The 26,102-nt window shown below is 41.8% G+C and overlaps 2 protein-coding genes across 3 annotated transcripts in view; both read left to right on the top strand.

Annotated features, from left to right (window-relative positions):
* Nucleotides 1–16,757, top strand: part of elapor1 (endosome-lysosome associated apoptosis and autophagy regulator 1) — a 36,439-nt gene extending 19,682 nt beyond the window's left edge. The window contains exons 14-22 of the mRNA XM_061788623.1: nucleotides 1,399–1,674; nucleotides 6,147–6,323; nucleotides 6,410–6,560; nucleotides 9,604–9,697; nucleotides 11,112–11,213; nucleotides 11,847–11,973; nucleotides 13,079–13,257; nucleotides 15,898–16,063; nucleotides 16,156–16,757. Coding sequence (XP_061644607.1) covers nucleotides 1,399–1,674; nucleotides 6,147–6,323; nucleotides 6,410–6,560; nucleotides 9,604–9,697; nucleotides 11,112–11,213; nucleotides 11,847–11,973; nucleotides 13,079–13,257; nucleotides 15,898–16,063; nucleotides 16,156–16,242 — 1,359 coding nt within the window. The 3' untranslated portion in view covers nucleotides 16,243–16,757. The remainder of the gene's footprint in view (nucleotides 1–1,398; nucleotides 1,675–6,146; nucleotides 6,324–6,409; nucleotides 6,561–9,603; nucleotides 9,698–11,111; nucleotides 11,214–11,846; nucleotides 11,974–13,078; nucleotides 13,258–15,897; nucleotides 16,064–16,155) is intronic.
* A 2,025-nt stretch (nucleotides 16,758–18,782) lies between these two features.
* mapk14a (mitogen-activated protein kinase 14a) overlaps nucleotides 18,783–26,102 on the top strand; it is a 29,170-nt gene continuing 21,850 nt past the window's right edge. For both annotated transcript variants that reach the window (XM_061788638.1, XM_061788629.1), the window contains exons 1-3: nucleotides 18,783–19,174; nucleotides 23,997–24,126; nucleotides 24,840–24,898. In XM_061788638.1, the coding sequence (XP_061644622.1) occupies nucleotides 19,056–19,174; nucleotides 23,997–24,126; nucleotides 24,840–24,898 (308 nt within the window). In that variant the 5' untranslated portion in view covers nucleotides 18,783–19,055. The remainder of the gene's footprint in view (nucleotides 19,175–23,996; nucleotides 24,127–24,839; nucleotides 24,899–26,102) is intronic.

Here is a 26,102-nt window from a genome sequence, read left to right as displayed (position 1 = left end):
CAATCATAAGCATCCAGGGCTTGAGACTGCGACCAAATTGGTCGCATGCGTGACCTTTTTTTCAGCATGTGCGACTAAAAATGTAATCTTGTCACAGTACTGCAATGCAGTACGACTAACTGCAAAGATTGTCTGCTTAATTTGTCTGTCGTTTACTCATTATAACAAACACAGTCTTTGTTTTGAAGCTATCTATCTATCTATCTATCTATCTATCTATCTATCTATCTATCTATCTATCTATCTATCTATCTATCTATCTATCTATCTATCTATCTCGATCGATCGATCTCTCACACACTCTCTCTCTGTCTCTCTATGTTTGTATGTCTAAACCCTGACATATGAAGATACTGTAGGTGCAAAGTTAAAAAGCCCAGACTCCTTTAAAGAGGCTTGTATACAAAACAAACACTCCTTAAAATAAAGTGCAATAATTGCAGTAGTAATGAATGATCCATGTTCTGTTTGGGATTATGATTATAAATAGGCAAATTGGTTAGTTTTTTTTAGTAAATAATTTGGAAAATAAAGTGAATAATCATAAACGATACTTTTGTATGGTGGTGGTACACGTATGCAATCATTTTTAAATGTATGTCAATCATATGGTTGTGGTAATGCTCAAATTAAGTTTCTTAGGGAGAGAGGGTTAGGAGCCCTCACTATAAGAACTTGCCCCTCTGAGTCAAACAAATGATCAAATAAAAGTAAATCCTTTGTTTGTTTGTTTTTTTAAATATCATTGAACTGTTTTGTCTGTTACTGCTTGTTGCAGACAAACTTCTTGTTCACAATAACATAATTTGCAATAATTATATCTCGAGTCACTGTCAATCTTTACTTCATAGGAAGCTATGGTATGCCATGGTCTGTCGCTCCTCAAAAAATGGTGCAACCAAATTAGGTGCTGGTGCCACCAACTTTTTCAGTTGGTCGCACCGATCCTACGAGTACAAAGGTTAGTGTAGAGCCCTCCTATCAGTTAAGAAGGAGGAAGTGATATGAAAAATATCTGAGCTTTTGTGGCTATTTTTCAAATGAAACTGTAATCATGAAAATTTACAAGAGCAACTACCATTTAATTACATATTTTCTCACCGTAATGTGAGGGATTACAATTACATAATTGTTGTAATTCAATTACGTAATTTGGTTTCATGTAAATTAATTACTCTCCAACACTTCTCTGCCTACTGACTCTCTTCTATCACTATCTCAACCCAACTGGTCGAGGCAAACAGCTGCCCCACCCTCTTTTTTTCCCTAGTGGGAGTTTTTCTTGCCTCCATGGCCTAGTGCATGGTTCAGTTGTTCTCTCAATTACAGGTGTAAAGTGTCTTTGGAAGTAAATTGGCGCTAAAGAAATAAAATGATATTGAATTGTACCTTCCTCAGGAGAGGAGGTTCAGTGCTGATGTGGCAAAGATCTTCTCCATCCACGTCACCAACGTTCTGGGAGGCGTCGCCTCGAAATGTCGGCAGTGTGCCCTCACGTCTCGCCCTGGCGATGGCTCAGCCTGTGTGCCCTGCCCGCTGGGCCATCGCTTGGTCAGCGAGAAGGGAGCTGAGGGAACATGCCAACGCTGCCCGCCAAACTCCATCGTCGCGACCGAGTGGCCTGCCAGAGAGCCGGCCTGTGTTGCCTGTGGCCCGAACACAAAGACCAACCAGGTTCAGGTTCTCCTTTTTCTCTGTCCTCTTATAAACATTACAGTGCTGGTCCAAATTGATCATAAAACATTGATGAACTGTACAGGCAAGGATTCACAGTACCATCATTCATCATCATCCATCGTTTTTCTATAGTGCTGAGGACTATAAAAAATGCGTAGCTGGAGCCTATCCCAGCTGACTTCAGGTGAGAGGCAGGATACACACTGGACTGGTCACCACTCAATATCATTACACATAAAGACAAGCAACAGACTGATCGCTGGCCAATCTCAGGATACGTATAGAAAACAGACTGGTCGCCAGTCAATGGGAGGGCATATATAGACAAACAGTGAACAGGTCGCCAGCCAATGCAAGGACAGATATAGACAGGCAAGGGACTGGTCGCCTCTCGCCAGCCAACGTCAGGGAACATATAGATATGTATTCACACTCCCAGTCCATTGTCTGTTCATCCCTGCACTAATAAAGACTTTATTCTTTTCAAGTACAAAGGACCATGGAAATATCATGTAAATATGTGCAACTCAAGCCTTTGGCTTTTGTATTTTCACGGTATCAAAATACTTACTGCATTTACACCTTTTCACACATTCACAACTGGAATAAGTACAAACCCCCATTCCAATGAAGTTGGGACGTTGTGTAAAATATAAATAAAAACAGAATACAATGATTTGCAAATCTTTTTCAACCTATATTCAATTGAACACACTACAAAGACAAGCTATTTAATGTTCAAACTGATTAATGTTAATGTTTTGTTGCAAATATTCTCATTTTGAATTTGATGCCTACAACATGTTCCAAAAAAACATGGGACAGAGGCAACAAAAGCCAAAATACACCTTTTTGGAACATTCCACAGGTGAACAGGTTAATTGGAGACAGGTGAGTGTCATGACTGGGTATTAAAAGAGCATCCCCGAAAGGCTCAGTTGTTCAAAAGCAGTGACTGGATGACGTTCACCACTTTGTGAACAAGTGCTTGAGCAAATAGACCCACGGTTTAAGAACAATGTTTCTCACTGTACAATTGCAAGGAATGTAGGGTTTTCATCATCTGCGGTCCATAATATCGTCAAACGATTCACAGTGTAGCGTGAATCATTTATTCAATAAATGGACTTAATTTGTTGTAAGATCATAAAAGGGACAGCCAGCAGTACCTCCTGCAGCCACTGGTCAGATAAAGTGAAACTTAAGTGTTGATATTGCCTAGTATACGATCTTTATCGTTAAAAGATGCACCACATTTCTTTGTTTGTTGTAACCAGGTCCGAGCAACGACAAAACCTCGATAAATCAGTTATTTCTGAAGGGTTGCTCCACTAATCTAATTTGGATCGTTCTCCGACTTTAGAGGTTCAAATCTTTGATTTAAAAAAACAAAAAAAAAAAAAAAACTAAGAGCACAATCCACGTATTTTGTCATGTTTAGTTTCTAATTCTACACGTGCAGAGTAAAATGCAATGAAAGGGAAAAGGGACGAAAATCTATATTCTACTTAAGAAAGGTGAGGCAAATATCGAGGGATGACATAGGGTGAATGTCTAACCGTTACTAAGCACTTTAATGGGCCAAGGGTGAGATTCGTGTGACTTTCCCACTCATAATCTTAATGCCAATATGTGATGCACCAATTTGTACTTCATTTGGTAAATAGCAAAGATTGAATCACGGTTTGAAGTGGCAGCCAAGGATGCTACGCGCCATGAGGAGGAAGTTTGCCTTGCGTGCCGACTTGAAGGAAGAAGAAAGTTCAGCTTAGCCACAAAAAAAAAAATTAATAGATTTTCTGCGACCAATTGTGCCGAGGTTTGGCTTGCTAAGCAGTTCACATCACCGTGGCTCTGTTTGGGAACAAGCGGTTGCTTCGTTGAAAAATCTTGCCACGTGGGTAGCTAGTGCTTTTGCCTTACGGCCAGAACTGGGGTTCCACCTTGGTGATTACGGCCAAGAATCGTTCGGTGACGACGGCATGTAACGCCAGCGAGTGGCATGGACCCAAAAATGTGGCGGGAAGAATCAAAGATAAAAATAGACAGAAAAGAAAACTTAGGCCTCATTCTAAAACCCTCCTCTTGGTCTTGTTTGGCTCAAACCAAGTTTCCCTAAAATGGCAAAGTTTCTAATCGTGTCACAACAGATCCAATGTCACACGTTACCTCAAGTTGTTAGTTTATAATCGTGTCTCAGCACCTTTATTGATATGTTTTAATATAATTAAGTCATGCAATATAATCAAATATATATTTAGTTTTTAATGGTATCTGGTGTTCTTTTAACATAAAATCCAACTAGTTATTAAGAGTTTCTTGCTTTCTAATGGTATCTGTAACTACAAGGTGGTTATGGCATTTATCTCCCTCTTGGTGGCGTTCTTGGTCCATTGGCGAGGCTTGGGACATCTCTCTGGTGGTCCAGCTGACAATCGTAAACTATCAAGTTTTGGCAATTCTTCCCAGTTATAACCTATGCAGTAGACTGGCTGGCTACCATGGGCCAATTTCAGCTTTCCGGTTGTCTTTTACATTAATCATATGTCACCCTCTGTTATCTGAGTAAGCTTCCTCAGAGAGGTATCTTTTGGGCTCCCCAACTTTCCAAAAGTAGCCTCCAAGAGGCCAGCATATTTCGTTATCCAGTTTATTAAATGCTTATTTATGAAGAACACCACTAAAAGAATAATTCATAATATGAGTTACTTACAATGATAAGACTCCACAATGGAAAATAACTTTGATGTGAATTGTCGTTCATTTGAGTCTAAATACGTTTTGTTGTGTCATTTTAAACTTGTCATCTTCATTGTCAGTCGAAGACTATTCTTCCATATATTTGTTCATAAAAGAGAGAACAAGTCGCACAGCTTCACAGACGAGTAATAAAATCACATTTCGTCATCTGCAATAATGAGAACACAGCAAATACACAAGTTTAAGATTTGCATCAACAGTTGGTCAGTCCCGAGATTCCCCCTCTTGGGGGTGCTATTCAGTAACTCTGAGAGACACCTTCTCTCGGGGTCACTACAGAGGTCTCTTCTTGGAGTTGATAACGGAAACTTCAAGGGGACGAATTCTCTCCGGTTTGTTGCTTTGCAGATCCGACTTATCAAGCTGTTGCTAATTAAGTTAGTCGAGAGCTTCTGTTTTTTGGTCGATGTACGCATTAGGGGGTCCGGATTGGTGAGTTACTTCTCTTTGTCTTGAGAAGGGAGAATGAGGCGTGAAGGTATTACTGACTGCTGGTTTGGGCAGCCATTTGCACTTTGGTTTGGAGTTCTGTCTTTTTGGGGAGTTGGCAATTTTTGTTAGACAGAATCTGGAAAAATCTCTGCACATAAGTGACAAGGTACAAAACCAACATTGATTGCCCGTGACATTCCATCCCTCAGATGCCACTGCATTAAAAACTGGCAACACTTTGTTAAGGATATTACCACATGGGTTCAAGGGCCCTTCGGGAAACCATTGTCAGTTAACAAGGTTCATCGCTACATCTACAAATACAAGTTAAACTACCATGCCCTCTTCTGAGATGGACTAACTCCAAGTGGAAAAGTGTGCTGTGGTCTGACGAGTTCACATTTCAAATGGTTTTTGGAAATCATGGACGTTGTGTCCTCCTGTCCAAAGAGGGAAATGACCATCCGGATTGTCATCAGAGCAACGTTCAAAAGCCAGCATCTGTGATGTTATGGGAGTGTGTTAGTGCCCATAGCCTGGGTAACTTGTACACAGACTGTGAAGCCACCATTAATGTTGAAAGTTACATACAGGTTTGGAGCAACATATCCTGCCATCCAAGCAAGTACTAGACTGGCCTGCCAGCAGTTTAGACCTGTCTCTGACTGAAAATGTGTGGCAAATTATGAAGTGCAAAATATGACAAAGGAGACCCCAGACTGTTGAGCACTTGAAATTGTACATCAAGAAAGAATGGGAAAGAATTCCACCTACAAAGCTTCCACAATTAGTGTCCTCAGTTCCCAAACGTAATTAAATATAGGTTCAAAAGGATTTGCAAGTTATTGTATATTGATTGTATTTACGTTTTACACAAGGTCCCAATTTCCTTGGAATTGGGGTTTGTATTTTTATCTTTTTTGTTAACTTGTCATTTTATTTTATTTTATTATTCTATTGATATAGCACAGGTTTTGAGACTTACTGGCTAATCTGGGACTATGGGTAACACATTTCTGTTTTTGTAAATCTATGTCGGTATGACAGTTAGACCTTGAATCCTAGAATGTGCCCTGCCGTTAACTGGTGACTAGTCCAGGCTGTACCCCGCCTCTCGCTTTAAGTCAGCTGGGATAAACTCCATCTCCCCCACAATCCAAATGAAGACAAGGGCATTAAAAAACGGATGGATGGACTCCAGATTGTTAACTTTTGGTAGTACTATAGTAAATATTTACCATTTAGGACGTACGTATTTATCTTCTGGTCCTCCCCAGGCCTACACAGCGTGCTTCAGTGATTGTACAGCGAAAGTGTGGACAACAGGTGGTGCGGCGCTGCACTACGACTTCTCCCCTCTGTCCAATGTCACATCCTTCCAAAGCGGCCCACGCTTCACCAGCAAAGGCCTGCGCTACTTCCATCACTTCAGCATGGCTCTGTGCGGCAAAGAGGTGATGTGGCGCACCGTGGGTCTCCTCAATGGACCTTTTGGCCGTGCCGTGTTTGTTCCGCTTCACCCGACTTCCCGGTTTGGCAGGACCGAGCGGCGGCGACCTGCATGGACAACGTGACGGAGCACGGCCGAGTGGTCCGAGGTTACGTGTGCCAGTCACTTGTGGTTCCGTCGGACATCAGGAGTCAGAACATGGTGGCGTCACAGCCGTTCGTCATTGGCGACGCTCTTATTGGTATGCAGTCACGTAACGCTTTTTTGAATCAAGTCTAAAAGGAGACACATTGGGCTCTATTTTCGTAGACGCCACATTTGAGCTGTGGCACAAATTCCGTTGCATTTTCGTGCAAGGCTCGCCGCGTGTTTCGCAATTTGTCAGCCTGGACTATGTCAAGCTGGGTGTTTCGGTGCAACGATGGTGTTCACCCGGCGACATGACAATTTGGTGTCAGAAAAGTCAGTCTAAACTTATGCCTGCTCAGACCATGTCTAGCTTTAAGCACAGCTGGTCTAACATAATTTTGGTGTATTTCATCGGGGCACAGGCAGACAGATCCTGAGGTCTGTGCCTCGCAGACATGTGTTGTGGATGTCAGACGTATTTCATTCATAAATATGTTAACAGCGGGCGTCAAACCCTCTGAATCATTTTAGAAAGCAATTCACTGAGGGCCATTTTCTCCCGTAGGCTTAAGTCAGAAAAGGTGCCCAACTCTGCACTTTTCTGACTGCGCCCATTCTGCCAACGACTTAATTCTGTAATTTGTGCACCTTCTGGCCATTTGCGCACTCTAGGTGGAGTAAGTGTGGGCGTTCCTTATCATATCCGGCCTAGCACCTATTCTCCCAAAGATTTAAGCGCGTTTCTTCATCAGCATTCCACAGGCTTAAGTAAGTCTAGTGGCCCGGGAAGGTCAAACATCATATTGGACGTATTGATCCAGTCAACTGCTCCTGTGCTCCAGTGACGGTCTGCCCGGCACGATGTCTGGCCCACTCACAGACTGCCCAACGGCACTCAATGTGTCCCTATCACATTACAGCCACGGCCGAACGTCGGCATATTGTAATATATCATATTAATTGGCGGAATAACACCCTCACCTGTGAGGAGCATTTCTGTTTCATTGCGGCTGACGCATTTCCGTTTCATTGCGGCTGACGCTTCTGAAAGCGTCCCTCATAAACAACTGTAGTCATCTTAATGGCGTGATGATGAGTTACAGTTTCAATCTTTTTTTTTTTTCTTTTTTTTTATGTAATCTATATCATTGTCGGTAATCCATTTAAGTAACGCCAGCATGTTTTCTGGGAAACACAGATCAACAACAGATAGTTCACTTGCTTTTTTATTGATGCATTCAGTCATGAGCACAGTATTCAGATTATTGATTAAATTACTTTTAATGGATTTATTAAATACAGAATACAAAAACACATGCGCCTTCAAATTAGCCTGTTACATGAGTGGTGCATGGCTCACTGGTGACAATTAACTTCCATCTGCTACAGGAGTTAATTTCACATTTAAAGTGTGATATATTTGCCAAATGGATTTCTATAGCATTCATGCATCTCAGGAAAAATCCACGATCCAGGAATTCCAGGGAGGATCAGACTTCAATTCATCACGCAAAGGAGAGACAGTGCACAAGCCAGGCATATAAAATACAGAGTTACTCACCAACGGGAGAATATGGCCCTATATGCATTATTGTTATCATTATTATATATTTTTAAATCATCCCATTGGCCGGCACAGCTATGGGGTGGGGGCACAAGAACGATCAGGGTGGGGGACCGTCTCCAAATAATCACTTCCTGGCACAGATATTTGTTGTGTTCTGTACATCATCCACCCGTGGAGGTCTGCTTGTAGTACCGTATAAATGTACTTTCTGCCCTTTGACCTCCTGTACTTGAGCAAATCAGTTTCTTCTCCGCCATGCAGAGACTGTCAGTGTGCAACTAAGGCCAGATTTAAAGGGAATAAAAGAAGCTGCTTTGATTAGCGGTGAATGAAGTCTGCAGTAAACATATCACAGCAGTGCATACCTTCCTCTTTTAGATGCGCCAGGGTTCATAAAACTACCAAAAACTGTCTAACCCGCCTCGGACACACAGTTGTGCCACTGGCTATGCCAGATTTACGCTGGTCATGAAAATAGGTTTCCTAGTCTTCACTTCACTTTCCAAAATTTCAGCAGAAATGCAAGGATGGTGGAATGTATGTCACTGCTTCACAACAACAACAACAACAAAAAACAGTTACTACTTTTTGACTAAGTCAGACATGGGTAAACAGACAAAAAAATGACGTGTGAAAGATGTGGGTTTTGAGTTTTTGTCGGAAAATGTCCAGCGTTGGGGTGTTGCGGATTGCAGAGGGGAGAGAGTTCAAGAGCGTGGGGGCTGGTACATTGATGGTTCTGGCCCCAAAATTTTGCAGGGGGTTGTGACGGATGGAGAGGAGACCAGAGTTGGAAAATCTCAGTTCCTGTTATGGGGTGTATGGGTGGAGGAGGTCTGGCAGTTTCTGGGGGCAAGTGCAGGGAGGGATTTATGGGTGAGGAGCATGATTTTGTATGTGATGTGGGACTTGACCGGGAGTCAGTGGAGATGGATTAGTGTGGGAGTGATGTGCTGCCATGGCCTGGTGCAGGTGAGGACCTTGACAGCTGAGTTTTGGACATAACCTGTTCATTGCTTTGCTGGATAGCCTGATGTGGGAGTGAAAGGAGAGAGGAATCCATGATGACACCCAGGTTTCGGACTACAGTGGATGATGAAATGGAATAGCCGTCTATGTTGAGGAGGAGATCTCCAACCCATCCTGAGCAGTGCCACAGGAGCTCAGTCTTGTTACTGTTGAGTTTTACAAGGTTTGATGACATCCTGGTTTTATTTCACTAAAAAAATTGTTTCTGAGGTTGTGGGAGCTGACGATGATTACTTTGGTTTTATCAGAGTTCCAATAGTTTAGGAAATAGGAAACTACAGGTCATCCAACTCTTGATTTCCTTAAGGCATGCCTGAAGATTGGTTAACTAATTAGTTTCCTCAGGTTTCATAGAAAGGTAGAGTTGTGTGTCATCGGCATAGGAGTGGAAGTTGACATTATGTTTTCTAATAATACTAGCCAAGGGAAACAGGAAGACACTAAAGAGTACTGGTCCAATTACGGACCCCATTTTATGAAGTGCTCCATTGTAAAATGTTTGTAACGAGTTGAGAGAAGGCGTTGTTCTTATTCTAATCATGTTTGCTCTTTGTTGAAGGTGTAAGTACTGACAGGGTCCTGGCTAACATCTCCACTCCACCGTGGCTCTTCGCCTCCACCTCTGACCTACCGGATGTCATATTCTATTACAAGTAAGTCATATCGGCCCCTTTCACGCCGCCGTTTAAAGCTAGGAATTTTCTGGAAGGTATCGTTCACAGAGAGTTTCTTCACAGAAGACCGGCCATTTATTGGTCTGTGTCACGCAACTAGGTAAGGGTTGTTAAACGCATTTTTGTCGAGAGGCACAATAAGTGTTTTTCCACCAAAATGCCAAGGAACAATAGTTATGGTTTTCTTTCAGAGAGCCATATAAAAATACAGCTCTGGAAAACATTACGAGCCCATAAAAACGCTTCGTTTTTTGGGTATTTTGACCATTTTTCATATCCTGCAAATGCTCTAGATGATATTTGTATTTTGAATTATATTGTCAGTCGTTTTTAGAATAAAACAAGTGTTCATTTCACTCAAACGTATACCTATAAATGGCAAAATTAGAGAAACTGATGATTTTGCAGCGGTCTCAATTTTTTTCAGAGTTGTTTAATCATCTCATCAAATTGATATACACAACAAATTGATGGATGTTTTGAAATCAGAAGTCAAGGAAAATGAGTTCAACTATTGTGGAATTATATTTTAAGGGGTTTGATAACAGAAATATGCAATATACCAACATTATTAAAAGTGAAGACAATTTACAATTCCGGTCGGTGTAATTATTTTATGTTTATGTTTAGTTTTCTGGTGAACATCAACTGAAGTGTCAATAAACGACATTAAGCAACATTCACTCTTAATCCTTGCTACTTTGTTAGCACCTTAGCAACTTGTTGTTGCGATCACGTGGGCTCTGCATGCCGTGGACATGGTCCAGGTGCTGCTGGATAGTTGTGCTGGAGCGACGCCTGGAATGGACTGCTTGTATAACAGTGCTTATAGCAGAGATTTTAGATCCAAAAACCTCTTTTTTTTTTTTTTTTTTTGCTGATATCGGACCAATATCAAAAGTCGCATCCATAGACCTCCACCTCTGTAAAGCGCTTTGGGCATAGATGGTAGATAAAGTGCTATGTAAGTCCTCCATTTACCATTTTACCATTTATTTGGACATTTTGACTTAGGGGTGTGCTCACTTTTGTTGCTAGCGGTTTAGACATTAATGGCTGTGTGATGAGCTATTTTGAGGTAAAACACAGTTATATAAGCTGTAAACAGTCTAATTTTACATTGTACCAAAGCATTATTTCTTCAGTGTTGTCCAATGAAGACTACATAGTACAATATTTACAAAAACCCAAGGGTGTACTCACTTTTTTTTAGATAGTGTAAATAGCTTTATTTTGATCTTTTAAATGATTTGAATCCTTTGGTCGCCTAAAAGGCGCTATATGAAGTCATTATTATTGTTGCTTTGTCATCTCTACTGTGGTGACTTGTTTGTACAGGGTGATGCTTGTACAGGTATTTCAAAACCCCGACTGACTTTGTCCTGTCTTGTAGGTCCGCTGAGACGACGCAGGCTTGTAAAAGAGGCCGCTCAGCCACTATCAGGCTGAGATGCGACCCGGCAATGGGTGCCACAGACCGTATCATGCTGCCCAGGTAACGCTCACTGTAGCCACTTTACATAGAGCTCAGTGAATATTACTATTATTATTATTATTGTTATTATTATTAAAATTAATCTGAGTTTATTGCTCACTATGAAATAAATGGAAGTGATTATTTATTTATTTATTCATTGTGGCTTCCGTAGTTCAAAGCGCGTCCCTGGTGACATGCACTGCTTAGAACAACAAGCTTTTAACACGGGCAGAGAGGAGATAGTTGACAAAAGATTTTCACGATTTGTGCTCGGTATTATACATAAAAGTTAAATAAAAATGTTTAAAAACAAATAGTACACAAAGATTAAATGCAAAGTTAAATACAACTGAATTGTATTTAGGCTGTGATTTTATCGCGTACCACACTGAGAATCACTGATATCGGAAATTATAGATGAGAAATAAAGCAAATCCCAAAAGCAGGGGAAAAAAAGCTTGATTTGAGCTTGTAAATTGCTTTTCCTCTAACCAAAGATGAAAGAAAATCACTTAAAATTGGAAATCAGATTTTTGTTGAAAAAAATGATAGAATTTAATCTTAAAGTCATATCCCCTAGCCCTGTTTTAACTTTGGCGTGCACATGAATAAATCTCCAACAAACCCTCTGGTATGTTTTCTTCTCCACAGTAACTGTTCAGAGGGAACGTGTGATGGCTGCACTTTCCACTTCCTTTGGCAGAGTCAGCACGCGTGTCCACTGTGCACAAAACGCAATTATAGAGAGATTGTCAGCGCTTGTGAACAAGGAATCCAGGTAGGCAAGGATACAATGACAAGGGCCTGTGTCGAAGTGCCGCTTTAAATTTGACCGTTTCATGGATGAAATTTTATTTTGATTATTTATTGCATATGGCGGCACGGTGATCGACTGGTTAGCAGATCCGCCTCACAGTTCTGAGGACTCGGGTTCAAATCCCGGCCTCACATGTGTGGAGTTTGTATGTTCTCCCCATGTTTGCGTGGGTTTCCTCCCACATCCCCAAAACATGCATGGTAGGTTAATAGAAGACTCTAAATTGCCCGTAGGTGTGAATGTGAGTGCGAATGCTTTTTTGGTTCTATGTGCACTGCGATTGGCTGGCAAACAGGTCAGGGTGTACCCTGCCTCTTACCTCGAGTCAGCTGAGATAGGCGCCAGCACGCCCCTCAACCCTAGTGAGGGTAAGCTGTATGGAAAAAGGATGGATGGATGGATCTATTTATGTGATTACTTGATTGAACAGGTCTGGAAGTAATCAGGCTTGGGTGTTGTCAGTGAAAATGAACCAAAAAATGTGATTTACCAAAATTAATTCATGAGTTAACAATGGGGGGGGGGGGCATTACTTTTTCACACAGGGCTAGATAGGTTTGAATAGATTTTTTTCCCTTAATAAATGAAATTCCCATTTGAAAACAACATTTTATGTTATCTTTGACTGATACCGTATTTACAGTTTTTTGATGATTTTAAACATTAAAGTGGGGAAACTATGCAACGTATAAGAATTTGAGAAGTGGGCCAATACTTTTTTACAGCACTGTATGTACCTTTACATTGACTGGAGACCACTTTTTTATTTGATATGTGACACGACATTGACTGTCGACCAATTCATTGTTTGTCCACATGTACACTTACATTGACTGGAGACCAATCTGTTGTGTGACTCAATGTGCCCTGCAATTGACTGGCGACCAGTCCAGCATATAACTCGCCTCTCCCCAAAAGTCAGTTTGGCGAGACTCCAGCTCACCTGCCGCCGTAATGAGGACAAGTGCAATAGAAAATGGACTGATGGAACCCTGATGTGAGATTGTGATAAAGGTAGTCCTCCAAAGTCTTGTTTGTGTGTTATTTTTGTGTTGTCGTCTTTCAGAGGACGACGTATGTCTGGCAGCAGCCGTCTCAGTGTCACGGAGGAGAGGCCCTCCCAGCCCCGAAAGTCAGCGCTTGTGTGACTTTGGATTTCTGGCTCAAGATTGGGGTTTCCACGGGAACGGTCGGCGCCGCTCTTCTCGTCACCCTCATCTGTTACTTTTGGAAGAAGACACGCAAGTGAGACTCCGTAAAACGCTCGGAAAGATAGGATTGTATTTTCATTTCGTCACCAAGCCCCCCAGTTACACTTGTCAATTAGTGTAGCGAATTCGTGCTTGTGGCACATGCAGCGGACACATCGCCTCCACTTCAACACCTCAGCCCAGTTTTGAATATATGCATCTTAGAACAGTGCTGGGCGAACTTTTTTGCTCAAAGGCCACATTTCATTTTGAAAAATGGTCTACATGAATAAAATAATCATCCGCCGACTGGTTAGCACATCCACCTCACACTTAAGAGGCTGAGGGTCTGAATCTGTCTCAATTTTCCCTGTGTGGAGTTTGTATTTTTGCTCTCCCTGTACTTGTGTGGGTTTTCTCCGGATACTCTGGTTTCCTCTCACATTCCAAAAACATGCATGATAGGTTAATTGAAGGCTCTAAATTGTCCTTGGGTATGAATGCGAATGCGAGGGTTTTTTTTTTTTTTTTGGTCTGTCTATATGTGGCCTGCATTTGGGCGGCGACCAGTCCAGGGTGGACTCTTTAATATATATAAATATTCAATGTACATAGAACATTATTTATTTTACATACTACGATTACGTGTATACCAACTAATATTTTTTTATTTTTAAATGAAGAAAAGTAGCCCGAATGGCCTAAATTTTGTGACTATTCGGACGTTTGAATGATGTGAATTATGTGCAAATATGATCTGTGTTATCACAGTTACCTTGAAAAAATAACTTCATTTTAAAAGTAACTAAGTTAGATTACAAGTTACTGAATTAGTTACATTCGAGTGGCAGTAGTATCACTTATCCAAAGTGCATTAGCTTAACTGTACACATTATTTGGCAATACACTCCACACAAGTTACAGAATGACATCAATATGAACCAATAATGTACATATTAGTGTGTAGCTTGAAACTACATTTAATAAGCTACCTATAGTCGTGCAGACTTGACTTGCCAAATAAATACTTAAACGTGTAAATAAGTGCACCATCCTCAAGTACACGTCTCAACAGACTTCCCTAACAGAAATATGACCATATTATAGTCCACAAGTTGTGCTTAATGCACGTATTATGTATGGAATGAACAGCAAAGAAATGAACAAGAGCTCTCAATCACAGTGCCAAGGGAGCCAAAATAAGTACAGAAACTTCCATATACAAAGCTGCGTGGCAACTGAGCACAGTACAAATGACTAAGTGAATGGACAGTGTACTCGCGGTTATTGAGAGATGCCAACTAGCACTACAGACCCAATTAATGTGGCCACGTAGAGAATAATCTTAATTTTCACTAAGGAAAATGACAAAATAGTGTAGCGATGGTGAACCAGTGCATTTCCCGGCATTTTTCTTTCTGAAAATCCTGACTGTGGGTCGTATGATAAACAATGGCCTCTCGGTCCTGTTGGCTGTAATGCAAGTTACTTGGTGGCTTTTAAAAGCTGCTTCTTCTGAAAGTCAAAAGAGCCACTGTTTGCCTGGCGCAACTCACAGCCACAATACTAATGCATCGTGATTTGGATTAGTAACTTTAATTTGACTATTTGTCTTAGTTAGTCATGCGAGCTGTTATTAAGCCTGTGTATCTGTATTAAGAAATTAGACGTGGAAACCAATGTCTCCTCTCTGTAGGCAATCAGTCAATATTAATGTTCCATCTCTGTATCTTAAAAAACACATACAAACACACATAATATCCATCCATCCATTTTCTGAGCCGCTTCGCCTCACTAGGGTCGCGGGCGTGCTGGAGCCTATCCCAGCTGTCATCGGGCAGGAGGCGGAGTACACCCTGAACTGGTTGCCAGCCAATCGCAGGGCACATACAAACAAACAACCATTCGCACTCACATTCACACCTACGGGCAATTTAGAGTCTCCAATTAATGCATGTTTTTGGGATGTGGAAGGAAACCGGAGTGCCCGGAGAAAACCCACGCAGGCACGGGGAGAACATGCAAACTCCACACAGGCGGGACCGGGGATTGAACCCGGGTCCTCAGAACTGTGAGGCTGACGCTCTAACCAGTCGTCCACCGTGCCGCCCACACATAATATATGTTATATATTTATTTAAAGAATATATGTACCGTAAATTGACTGTCTGTTGTACTAGAGCGGCTCCAACTACCGGAGACAAATTCCTTGTGTGTTTTGGACATACTTGGCAAATGAAGATGATTCTGATTCTGATTCTGATTCTGATCTAGGACTATATCAGTGACTTCCGCGTGCATTGGTTGTAATGTTGTCTGGAGACGTCTCCCAAACACCTTCCTGGTGAAAGCAAAATATTTTGCTCTTCCGGGACCTGGAGTCGCTATGACTGATCAGCCTCGGCAGTCTCGCCAACGTCTCCGCCAGTAAGAATAGGTCCTTAATAAGGAGCTGAATTGCAAACTTCGAGGATTATATAGAGATACAGGGAGACTGGAAGTCACAGTAAGGCATAGAAGTGGGCGTCCTTGGAAATGCGTCAGTCCATTCATGGATCAATCGTTCGTTTTGAAATTAGTTGTTGTTGTTTACGGAACGTTAAATTAACTCTGTGTGCGTTTTAGGTTCATCATGAAACTCTGAATTTTGTTAACCAGTGTTAACCAGATATGCGTTGCTTCTCTTCCCCTGCAGGTTGGAGTACAAGTACTCCAAGCTGATGATGAGCTCGGGGGGCAAAGAGTGCGAGCTGCCCACCGCAGAAAGCTGTGCAATCATGGAAGGAGAGGACACCGAGGACGACCTCATCCATCTCACCCACAAGTCCTTCTTCAACAAAATGAAAGCGTACTCCCGCGAGGTCGGTAAAGTCCTCGCACTCAGACACTGGTCCACTGGGTGGCTGACATCTTTCATGTTCTATTTTTTATTTATTATTATTATTTTTTTTAGAGAACATCCGACGGGTTTGATTCAGTACCTCTGAAGTCGTCATCTTGTCACCTGCAAAGAGAGGAAGGGGATTCTGATGATGCGTGATGCAAAGGTGTGACGAAAGCTGTTGTGGTGAATGCTTTTATTTATGCCCATGGAGGGAGTGTACTGCTGTATATCAAGGCGATGTGAAGCCTAATAAGTCTATGCAAGACTAAACATCCCATCTCAAAGATATGTGTGGACATAACATCAGGACACCTGGAATGGGGTCTCGTGGCTTTTGAGGCTGGAACACAGGACAGTTGTTTAAATTGGAACAACACTAATATTAAAACATCATAAAAGGAATAATAAATACAAGGAGTAGAATGATAAATAATGTAAAAAAAGACAATTCCCATTACACTTATATTGGGAGTTGTGTAAGTCTGTTTGTCTATTTGTACTTTGTAATTGGCTAACTTGTGTCCTATTAGGAACCCTGTGTAATGTTATTATTTGACATGTGAAATGGATTTGCTTTACTTTGTTAACGTTGCTAACACAAATGTTGCTATGTTGATACTGTATGACTGTAAAACTTCTGTCTCTTCTACAATAAAGTCATCTCAAGATGGGGTTATCTAAGTTATTTTCTTTATAAATAGGTCATTCTAGAATTAGCAGGCATTTTCTGTTCCCTGCATGAAATTTAAATAATCCATGCACAAAAGACAGAAACATACACTTGTCATGAACAAAATGTAACTGTAGTAAAAGTTATTCTTATTACTTTAAATCCCAAATATTTCTTGAGCACCTGCGAAAATGTTTTTTTCATCTTGTCCCTCCCTCTTGAATAGCAACTTGCATATTGAAAAAAACAGAGAAGACAAGTTTCAAATCAGCTTTTTTTGGTATAATTTTGTTATGTCTTCTAAAAAAATTTGTTTTATCATAGACATATTTTACATAGTACTATTATGCTCTGACGTTAACAACCGTGTTACTAAAACTTTTTTTGCAATCTAGAAGAGAAAAAAGTGAGCTATAGCTCAGCAGAAATAACAAGCTAAATGCTCTGCCCTGAGGTATGTCTATTTTTTTAAATATTTTTCCATGTTTTCCGCTGTAACAGGGTGGCCAAATCAATGCAACCTTCATACTCAAATGATCAGAAAAAGACATTAACATAAATATTTTTCATTTTTATTATGTAGCAAAAATTTTTTGTGACTAGTTATAATTTTTTTTAACTCCATGCCAGAAACGGGACATTTAGGAAAAGTAAAAATAAAAGCAACACGTGTGTCCATGCGTGTGTGTGTGTGTGTATATATATATATATATATATATATATATATTCTCTCTCTCTCTCTGTACTCTACTCTAGATTGCCAGAAGCATTCATTCACCTACCGTGACTCAGTTATGAATTTAAGTGACATCCCATTCTTAATCCATAGGATTTAATATGACATCGGTCCACACTTTGCAGTTATAACAGCTGAAACGCTTCTGGGACTGTTTTCCACAGGGGTTAGCACCGTTTTTATGGGAATTTATGACCATTTTTCCAGAAGCACATTTGTGAGGTTACTCATTGATGTTTGAGGAGAAGGCCTGGCTCTCAGTCAACGCTCTAATTCATCCAAAAGTGTTCTATAGGGTTAAGGTCAGGATTGTGCAGGCCGGTCAAGTTGATCCACATCAAACTCTCTCATCTATGTCTTTATGAACCTTGATTTAACCACTGATTTCTGCACAGTCATGTTGGAACAGGAAGGAGCCATCTCTAAACTGTTCCCACGAATGTCCAAAATATTATCCGCTGAGCTCGAGTGAAAGTTACTCTGAATGCTTCAGTATACCAAGAGTTTGTGGACAGTCAAACAGTTTAGGGACTTCCCCTTCCTGTTTCAACATGCCTGTGCACAAAGCAAGGTCCATAAAGACATGGATGAGAGAATTTGGTATGGATGACCTTGAGTGTCCTGCCCTCAACCTGATAGAACACCTTTGGGTTGATTTCGAGAGCACAGTGAGCCATGACTTTTCGTCCAACATCAATGTGTCACCTCACAAATATGCTCCTGGAAGAATGGGCAAAAATTCCCATAAACTCACTCCTAAACCTTGTTGAAACACTTCCCACAAGAGTTGAAGCTGTTATAGCTGCAAAGGGTCGACCAACATCATTTGAAACCATATGGATTTAGAATGGGATATCACTTAAAATCATATGTGAGTCAAGGCAGGAGAGCGAATACTTTTGCCATATATTCATCCATCCATTTTTCGTACTGCTTTTCCTCACAAGGGTCGCGGGCGTGCTGGAGCCTATCCCAGCTGACTGAGCGAGAGGCGGGGTACACTGCTGAATTGGTTGTCTGCCAATCGCAAGGCACATATAAACAAACAACCAGTTGCGCTTACACTATATAATTCCATAAATTCTTAATTAAAAACAACATGTTTATGCTATGGCTTTTCCATTAATTTCAATGGAGAAAGTTGACTTGAGATCAAATTGATTCAAGTTACATGGCCACGAAATAAATCAAACCCGTAAGTCAAGGCATCACTGTGTTCGGGAATTAAAGTGCGGTCTTTCAATCCCCTACATTAAGCGCAAGACCTGAACGCAGCGCTAGTTTTGTTCGCGTTCGGGCTGTTCTCGCGAGATTTGACGCCGTGTCGCAAGCGGAGACAAGTTCCCTTCCGAGGAGTCGAAAGCAACCTTTTAAAAGACTTCGTGCGTGCAATCAAACGGGGGTTTTGCAACATTTCGCAAGAGGACACGCTTAACTTTAAAGTTGTCGCACAACGAGGGGGGACGGAAGAGCCCGTTTTTGTTGTGGTTTTTGTAACTTTTTGGCAAGTTGAAGTCCGGCTGCAGACCAAGTGAGTTTCTGTCGAGTCGGTGGTCGGCAGCAATGTCGCAGAAAGAGAGACCCAAGTTTTACCTGCAGGAGGTCAACAAAGCCATATGGGAAGTCCCGGAGCGCTACCAGAACCTGTCTCCGGTTGGCTCTGGCGCCTACGGATCCGTTTGGTAAACAACTTTGTGCTTATTTTTACTGGGTCACCCAATTTCAGCCCCCCCACCCCCCCCCCATTCATTTCTATGAGGCCTACGTTCGCCATGCTAAGGCTCGTTAGCATATCCTCAAACTTGTGTTGAACGATTTCATCAGTTTGGAAAAGCGGACACATATGGTCAGTGAGAAATGTACGTTTGAATGTTGTTGCCGTGCTAATGGGTAACGTTTGCATTGCGTAGTTGACGTCTGGATGCCGTGATGCTCGCGATAAAGCTGACCAAAGTGCTCAGGATGCATTGAAAATGTGCATTCAAGTGGATTTGATTCATGTATTGCAACAGAAGGTTTTTATTTTAAAAGATAACCTTTATTTAGATTGTGAAGGTTGTGGCCAAGTGCATGTTAATATTGGTAGCTTTAACTTATTTTGCCATTTTCATAGAATCCCTCCATCAATTTCTGTAATGCTTGTCCTCAAATGAGTCGCAGGTAAGCTGGAACCTTTCCCAGCTGGCGTTGGTGACAGGGTACGTACACCCCGGAATGGTCGCATTGCCACTCATATTCACACTCAAACCAAGACAATTTGGAGTCTTCAGTGAAACTAAAAAGTTTTTGCAATGTGGGTGAAAAAAAATCCCACACACGCACAGGAAGACCATGCAAACTCCATACAAGAAGGCCAGAGCTGGGATTTGAACCTAGAACCTCAAAACTGAGAGCCAAATGTTCGAACTACTGTTCCACAGTGATATTTAAAATAACAGAACAATTAATTGATTGATTTTGCACACAATCAGGAAAATTTAGTTACTTGCCTCATTATTTTGATTGTTTGTTACATACATGCAAATCAGTCGCCTTTTGACGAAATTCGCCATTTTGCACTTAAAATAGGCCATTTACATGAATCGTATAGATCCGATGAGTTTTTCCTTGGGGGGGTGTCGTCGCAGTCACTATTGTCATAGGCTGTTTTGTACTCCTTGAACAATGGCAGCTAGATTTGTTCCACACATCTGCCATCCACATTTAGATGTAATTGTGAATATTACTCCGCGGCGGACAAATATACGAGCGGATTGGCCTGAGGTTTCGCCTGTGCGCTCGGAACCTGCTTTGGATAAGTCACAGGAGTTGATGAGACCAGAGAAAAAACGCTTCCGCCGCTTCTGCAGTTAAGAAGTAACGGTACTTTTACTCCGTTACAATGATCTAAATTTCGCTCGCTACTTTTATTATTGCTAATTTATCAACTATTTCGTGCGAAAGAGTAAGACTTCGACTTCCGCATTGGGCGTTGTTTGCGTCAATCCAATTTAAGTGCTAGTGACGTTTAAGTCTAGTTCATCAATAAAACAAAAGAAAGTCACTTGACCTCACACAACGTCTTCTATTGGGCTTCCCGGGCATAGGTACTAACACTAGATAAGCCAACTCGGCTGACCGTCGTGCCTAAGTGACCACCATTTTGGGAAGGTCGTCGTTACCATGAAGGCAACGGAACGCTACTCTTGTTTACATTTAGACAAACAAAAACAACAGCTTTCATGTATTGTAGTATTTGTCTGGCACTGTCTGCCCAAAAGTGGATATTTCAGCTCACCTACCACAATTTCCCGTGTATAATGCGCACCTATGTATAACACGCACCCCCAAAGTTTCTGGAAAGCCCTTCTACCTATGTATAATGCATTTTTACAATGCACGATTTTGCTTCTACCCATATAATCAAAATCAAAAGTATTGTATTTTGTTAGTTTTTTCAAATAATTATTCTGAAGTTAAGCACTTTATTTGAACACGTAATACTTTCTTTTAAATTACTTGCTCTTATTTTTAAATTCACTGCCCTACTTTTATTTAGCACTGTATTTTCACGACCATAAGGCACACCGTATTAAAAGGCGCAGTCTCAGTTACAGGGTCTATTTCTGTATTTAACACATACATAAGACGCACCGCATTATTGGGCGCAGGCATGGTAAAACATACGGTAGGATGCATGCACGCTAAAACAATGTTTTTAAAAAGGCAGCGGGAGCAAAACTGTTAAATACTTCAATAAAGTACAACCGAACTCAATGTACTCACGTTATTTTTTGATCAATCCTCATCCATAAATCCATCAAAGTGCTCATGTTCTGTATCTGAAATGAACAGCTGGGAAGTTCTCCATCAAACACGCCAGGTTCCCTCTCGTCATTGTCGGAGTCAGTCTCGTTGCCGTGCGGCTCCTCAGAAATTATGCCAGTTTTTACGAAATATTAACCTTGCTGGTTGCATTCCTTAACCGAAGAGCATTGACGTCCGTATTATTGGGAAGCTTTTATTTTGAAGGTGGCTTTCGCCGCGAGTTTGCGATTTATTACCGTAATGCCTAGTATGAACAAAATTAGGGGCGGCTGGCTTGACTGCTACTTTACGAGTGGAGGCTGGCTTGACCACAGTCTTTTACAAAAGCTCGAACAACAGTGTAAGAAGACATGTTATCCCAAGCATCCACAATCCATTCACAAATTGTGGCGTAACTTGCCCGGCGCTGCCTCCTATGTCTTAGTAAAGCTGTCTTCGCCATCTGTCATCCATCGCTCCCACGCTGCTCGCAACTTCACTTTGAACGCCCTGTTCACACCGGAGTTCCTTCGTCAAGCCTCCCGGAATGATGGCAAGCTCCGAGTTCATTTGACTGTAGAGACGCTTCTTGTTCTTTGCTCATTAATCCATTGCTCGAGTTGGCCTTCCAACTCAGGCCACCTCGCCTTGTTTCCGCGGATACTCAGCTTTGTCTTCTTGACTTGACAAAGCTTGTTTTCCTGCTTCCTCCACTTGCGAACCAGGGATTCGTTGATCTTGATTATAAGGCGCCCCATCCATTTTGGAGAAAATTTAAGACTTTTAAGTGCGCCTTATGGTCGTGAAAATACGGTAAATGACAAAACACACAATTGTGCTCATATGTTTGACTGCCAGGGCAGAATTTGTAAGATGGGTAGAATTCTGAAAAGAAAACATGAAAGGCCAGGCAAAACATATTACATTTTATTTTAATGGGACCAGCTCAACACCCTCGGCAGGGTCCTCGGTGGTGCATGGGAGTTCGCCCAACCAGTCTACATGTGTTTTGTGGACTTTGAGAAGGCGTTCTACCGTGTCCCTCGGGGAGTCCTGTGGGGCGTGCTTCGGGAGTATGGGGTACTGAACCCCTTGATACAGGCTGTTCGGTCCCTGTACGATCGGAGTCAGCGTTTGGTCCACATATTCGGCAGTAAGTCGGACTCGTTTCCGGTGAAGGTTGGACTCCGCCCAGGCTGCCCTTTGTCACCGATTCTGTTAATAACTTTTATGGACAGAATTTCAAGGCGCAGCCGAGGCGTAGAGGGGGTCCGGTTTGGTGGCCTCAGTATTGTATCTCTGCTTTTTGCAGATGATGTGGTTCTGTTGGCTTCATCAAGCCGTGACCTCCAAATCTCACTGGAGCAGTTCGCAGCCGAACTGAAGCGGCTGGGTCTCCAAATCTGAGACCATCGTCCTCAGTCGGAAAAGGGTGGCGTGCCTTCTCCAGGTCGGGGATGAGATCCTGTCCCAAGTGGAGGAGTTCAAGTATCTTGGGGTCTTGTTCACAAGTGAAGGAAGAATGGAACGGGAGATCGACAGGCGGATCGGTGCAGCGCCTGCAGTGATGCAGACTTTGTATCGGTTCGTTGTGGTAAAGAAGGAGCAAAGCCGAAAGGCGAAGCTCTCAATTTACCGGTCGATCTACGGTCCTACCCACACCAATGGTCACGAGCTGGGGGTCGTGACCGAAAGAACAAGATCCCGGATACAAGCGGCCGAAATGAGTTTCCTCCGCAGGGTGTCCGGGCTCTCCCTTAGAGGTGAGAAGCTCGGTCATCCGGGAGGATCTCAGAGTAGAGCCGCTGCTCCTCCACATCGAGAGGAGCCAGATGAGGTGGCTGGGGAGAAGGAAGTCTGGGCATCCCTGCTAAAGATACTGCCCCCGCGACCCAACCTCGGATAAGCGGTAGAAAATGGATGGATGTTTAAGGAACATTTTTGCTCATCAGATCAGCTCGTGTCGTATTTGTTGCACTGGTATTTTCGCATTGAGGTGCTGCGGGTAGTGGCCCTTTTTGTGGTCTCAGCGGAACCACGAAGCACACGTAACATCGACGATAAGAGCTGATCCGCTAGTACATCTTGTATTAATTAATTGAAGTTGGTAATAGTGAAAAATGAAGTGAAACAGACAATGATTTTAGTCAATACTTTTCCAGACTGAGAGTGCTTAAAGAGGACGATGCTATTCATGTGGCACAGCTTGAAGAAGGTGGAGGTGAAGATGGGCCTGGCTCAAGTTGGAGGCCCGAACAAAAAAGCAAAGAAATGAGGCAAATTTAATTTTCATCTTAAAATCAACATGTACTTGAGAGCGGTGTAAATAATTTTTTCTGCGTGAAGAATTATTTATTTTTTCGCCTTATTGTACTCTTTAGAGTATTCCACATTGCTTAATTTATGTTAAAATCCCCAAAGTTCTCTGCTGTGGCCCGCGGGATCACCCCAGACCCCGCCCTTTTTTTTCGGTCACCTTTTTCATGCCTTTGGTGTTTGGATGTCTGTTGTTAATCCCGCGCTTGAGTCGTGCAGTATGTTTTCACTCAATCTGGCAGGCTCGTTCGGGGAAGTAGTGACGGTTTTAATTTGGAGACAGCAAGCTCAGAGCTGACGTTTTCTGCTAATGTCGCCCCCTCAGTCCCCCCCCCCCCCCCCCCAATGCTCCTTCTGCAAATAATTTTCAAGGGATGTGTGCAAACGTTTCTTTTCCAACAGCTCTGCTTACGACGTGAAGAGCGGCTTGAAATTGGCAGTGAAGAAGCTGTCCAGACCCTTTCAGTCCATCATCCATGCCAAGCGCACCTACAGGGAGCTGCGCTTACTGAAGCACATGAAGCATGAAAACGTGAGTCTGCTGCTTTGGGTTCCCTCATGTTTTGAACCACAAGGGCGGTTCAAGGATTTCGATGATTAATTGAGTTAATTATTTATGTGGAAGTTCATCCTTGTTAATGCTGGGCAAAAAATGCATGAACAAGAAGAAAAAGCTTTTTTGGTATCTAACAAATACGAGGCTAGTCTGTCCTAACTCAGCCTTGTTGCATGAACTGATGAAGCTTGCTTGGATGAGAGACAAAACTTATAATGCCTGGATCAGACTACAAGACAAATGTTGTCTTTCACGGCGGTTCTATAGCAACTGAAATAAATATTTAACTTGTCACTATTTTATTTCACTAAATATACTTCCAAAGGTGCTATTGACATGAAAAATTCACCAGATGTAGGGAACAACCCAAGTAATCCATACATACAAAGAAAGTAGAACAAATAAGCTTAGAAATTAAGTTATGTTCAATAATGTGAAATGACAAGGAAAAAGTATTGAACACACCATCTGGTATTTATTTAATACTTACTACAAAAGCCTTTGTTTGCAATGACCGCTTCAAGATGCCTACCAATATCGGGGCTAAATTCCTCGAGTCTGATCTCTGCATAAGACAACCAGAACAGTCCAGTTGCAATCGAGTCAATGCCCTGACAATGAAATTACCTGAATGTCTGAATCTCAGTTTGTCCTGTGTTGTTGATTTGATTGGACGCCTCTATTTGCAGGTGATTGGCCTCTTGGATGTTTTCAGCCCTGCCACCTCTTTGAAGGAGTTCACAGATGTGTAAGTCAAATGTATTTATTTTGATTTATACACAAGTCACGTGTGTCGAGACCAACTTGGACTGGTAGTGGCACCTCATTAGCATCTATGCATAAAAGAGACTTCATTTTCTTCTCACAATTTAAGAGTTCCCAAGTATCTTAATGTCTCTGACGTAATTTCGTCAATACCCAGGAAAGAATATCAATAATACTTCATTTATGTACTACTATATAAAACAAGCATCTTAAAGTGTTTTTATGTTACAAAAAGAAGAGAAGACAACGTCACTGCACGCTGTATAAATTTTTTTAAAGCCAGTCTGCAAAAGTGGGCTTTGGGCTCGTCTGATCACTTTTTAATTCACTTAATACCAAGATTCAGGCACAAACTTAAATGTGCGAAAGTATTACCATCATTTCATGTGTATAATGCGTCCTGAAGTATTATGCGCACCCCCAAAGTTGACCTAAAAAAAAAACTAAGTAGCACCAGTTCGCGGATGCCCTGAATTCTTGGTTACCTTTATTCCTCATTATTGTCAGTGCTTTGAGACAAAGTTCGACAATGCTGATAGCGCAACCACTTGCCCTCCATTCGGCTACAATCTGCAGCAGCACTTCCTCCATCTCTGGGAACTGCGTGACTTTCCCACGTCCCAAAATTCTTGCATGTGCTTTTTGCTGGAAGATTTTCTCCTTCGTTTTCCTCCAATGTCACGTTCGATTCACCCACTTTGAACTGCCGCGGTGCTTCGCGGTTTTCCATGTCTCCGGCAGCGGTGATTTCTTTGAAAAGCGGCTGCGTAACTAGCCCTTTTAGTCGACATTTTCTATCTTAGTTGAAGTTAAAACAAACTAACGGGTAGTCGTTTCTGCTGTTTAGTGCAGTAGCAACAAATATGCACCGCTAACGATGGTAACATGGCAAAATGCCACAAGCTGGTCAGGAATCTCAGATTAGCGACGCACATTACCGTAATATATATAAAAGTGTAACATTAGGCATTGCATATCATTGGAATGTAAGTGTACACCTTTTTCACAACCCTTAGGTACCTGTATACAACGATACAATGTGATTTTTTTGTTAGGTTGTTGTTGTTGGTGGTATTATCGACTTTTTGAAAATATTTTTGGAAAAATTTGCACATTATTCACAAAATTAGGGTTCGTGTTCAAATAAAGCGCTTAACTTCAGAATAATTCTTTGGGAAAAAAAACTA

This window comes from Phyllopteryx taeniolatus, chromosome 1, assembly GCF_024500385.1.
Source record: "Phyllopteryx taeniolatus isolate TA_2022b chromosome 1, UOR_Ptae_1.2, whole genome shotgun sequence".
Lineage (NCBI taxonomy): Eukaryota > Metazoa > Chordata > Actinopteri > Syngnathiformes > Syngnathidae > Phyllopteryx > Phyllopteryx taeniolatus.
Note: the sequence above shows the minus strand (reverse complement) of the source record. Positions and strands in the feature narration are given on the sequence as shown.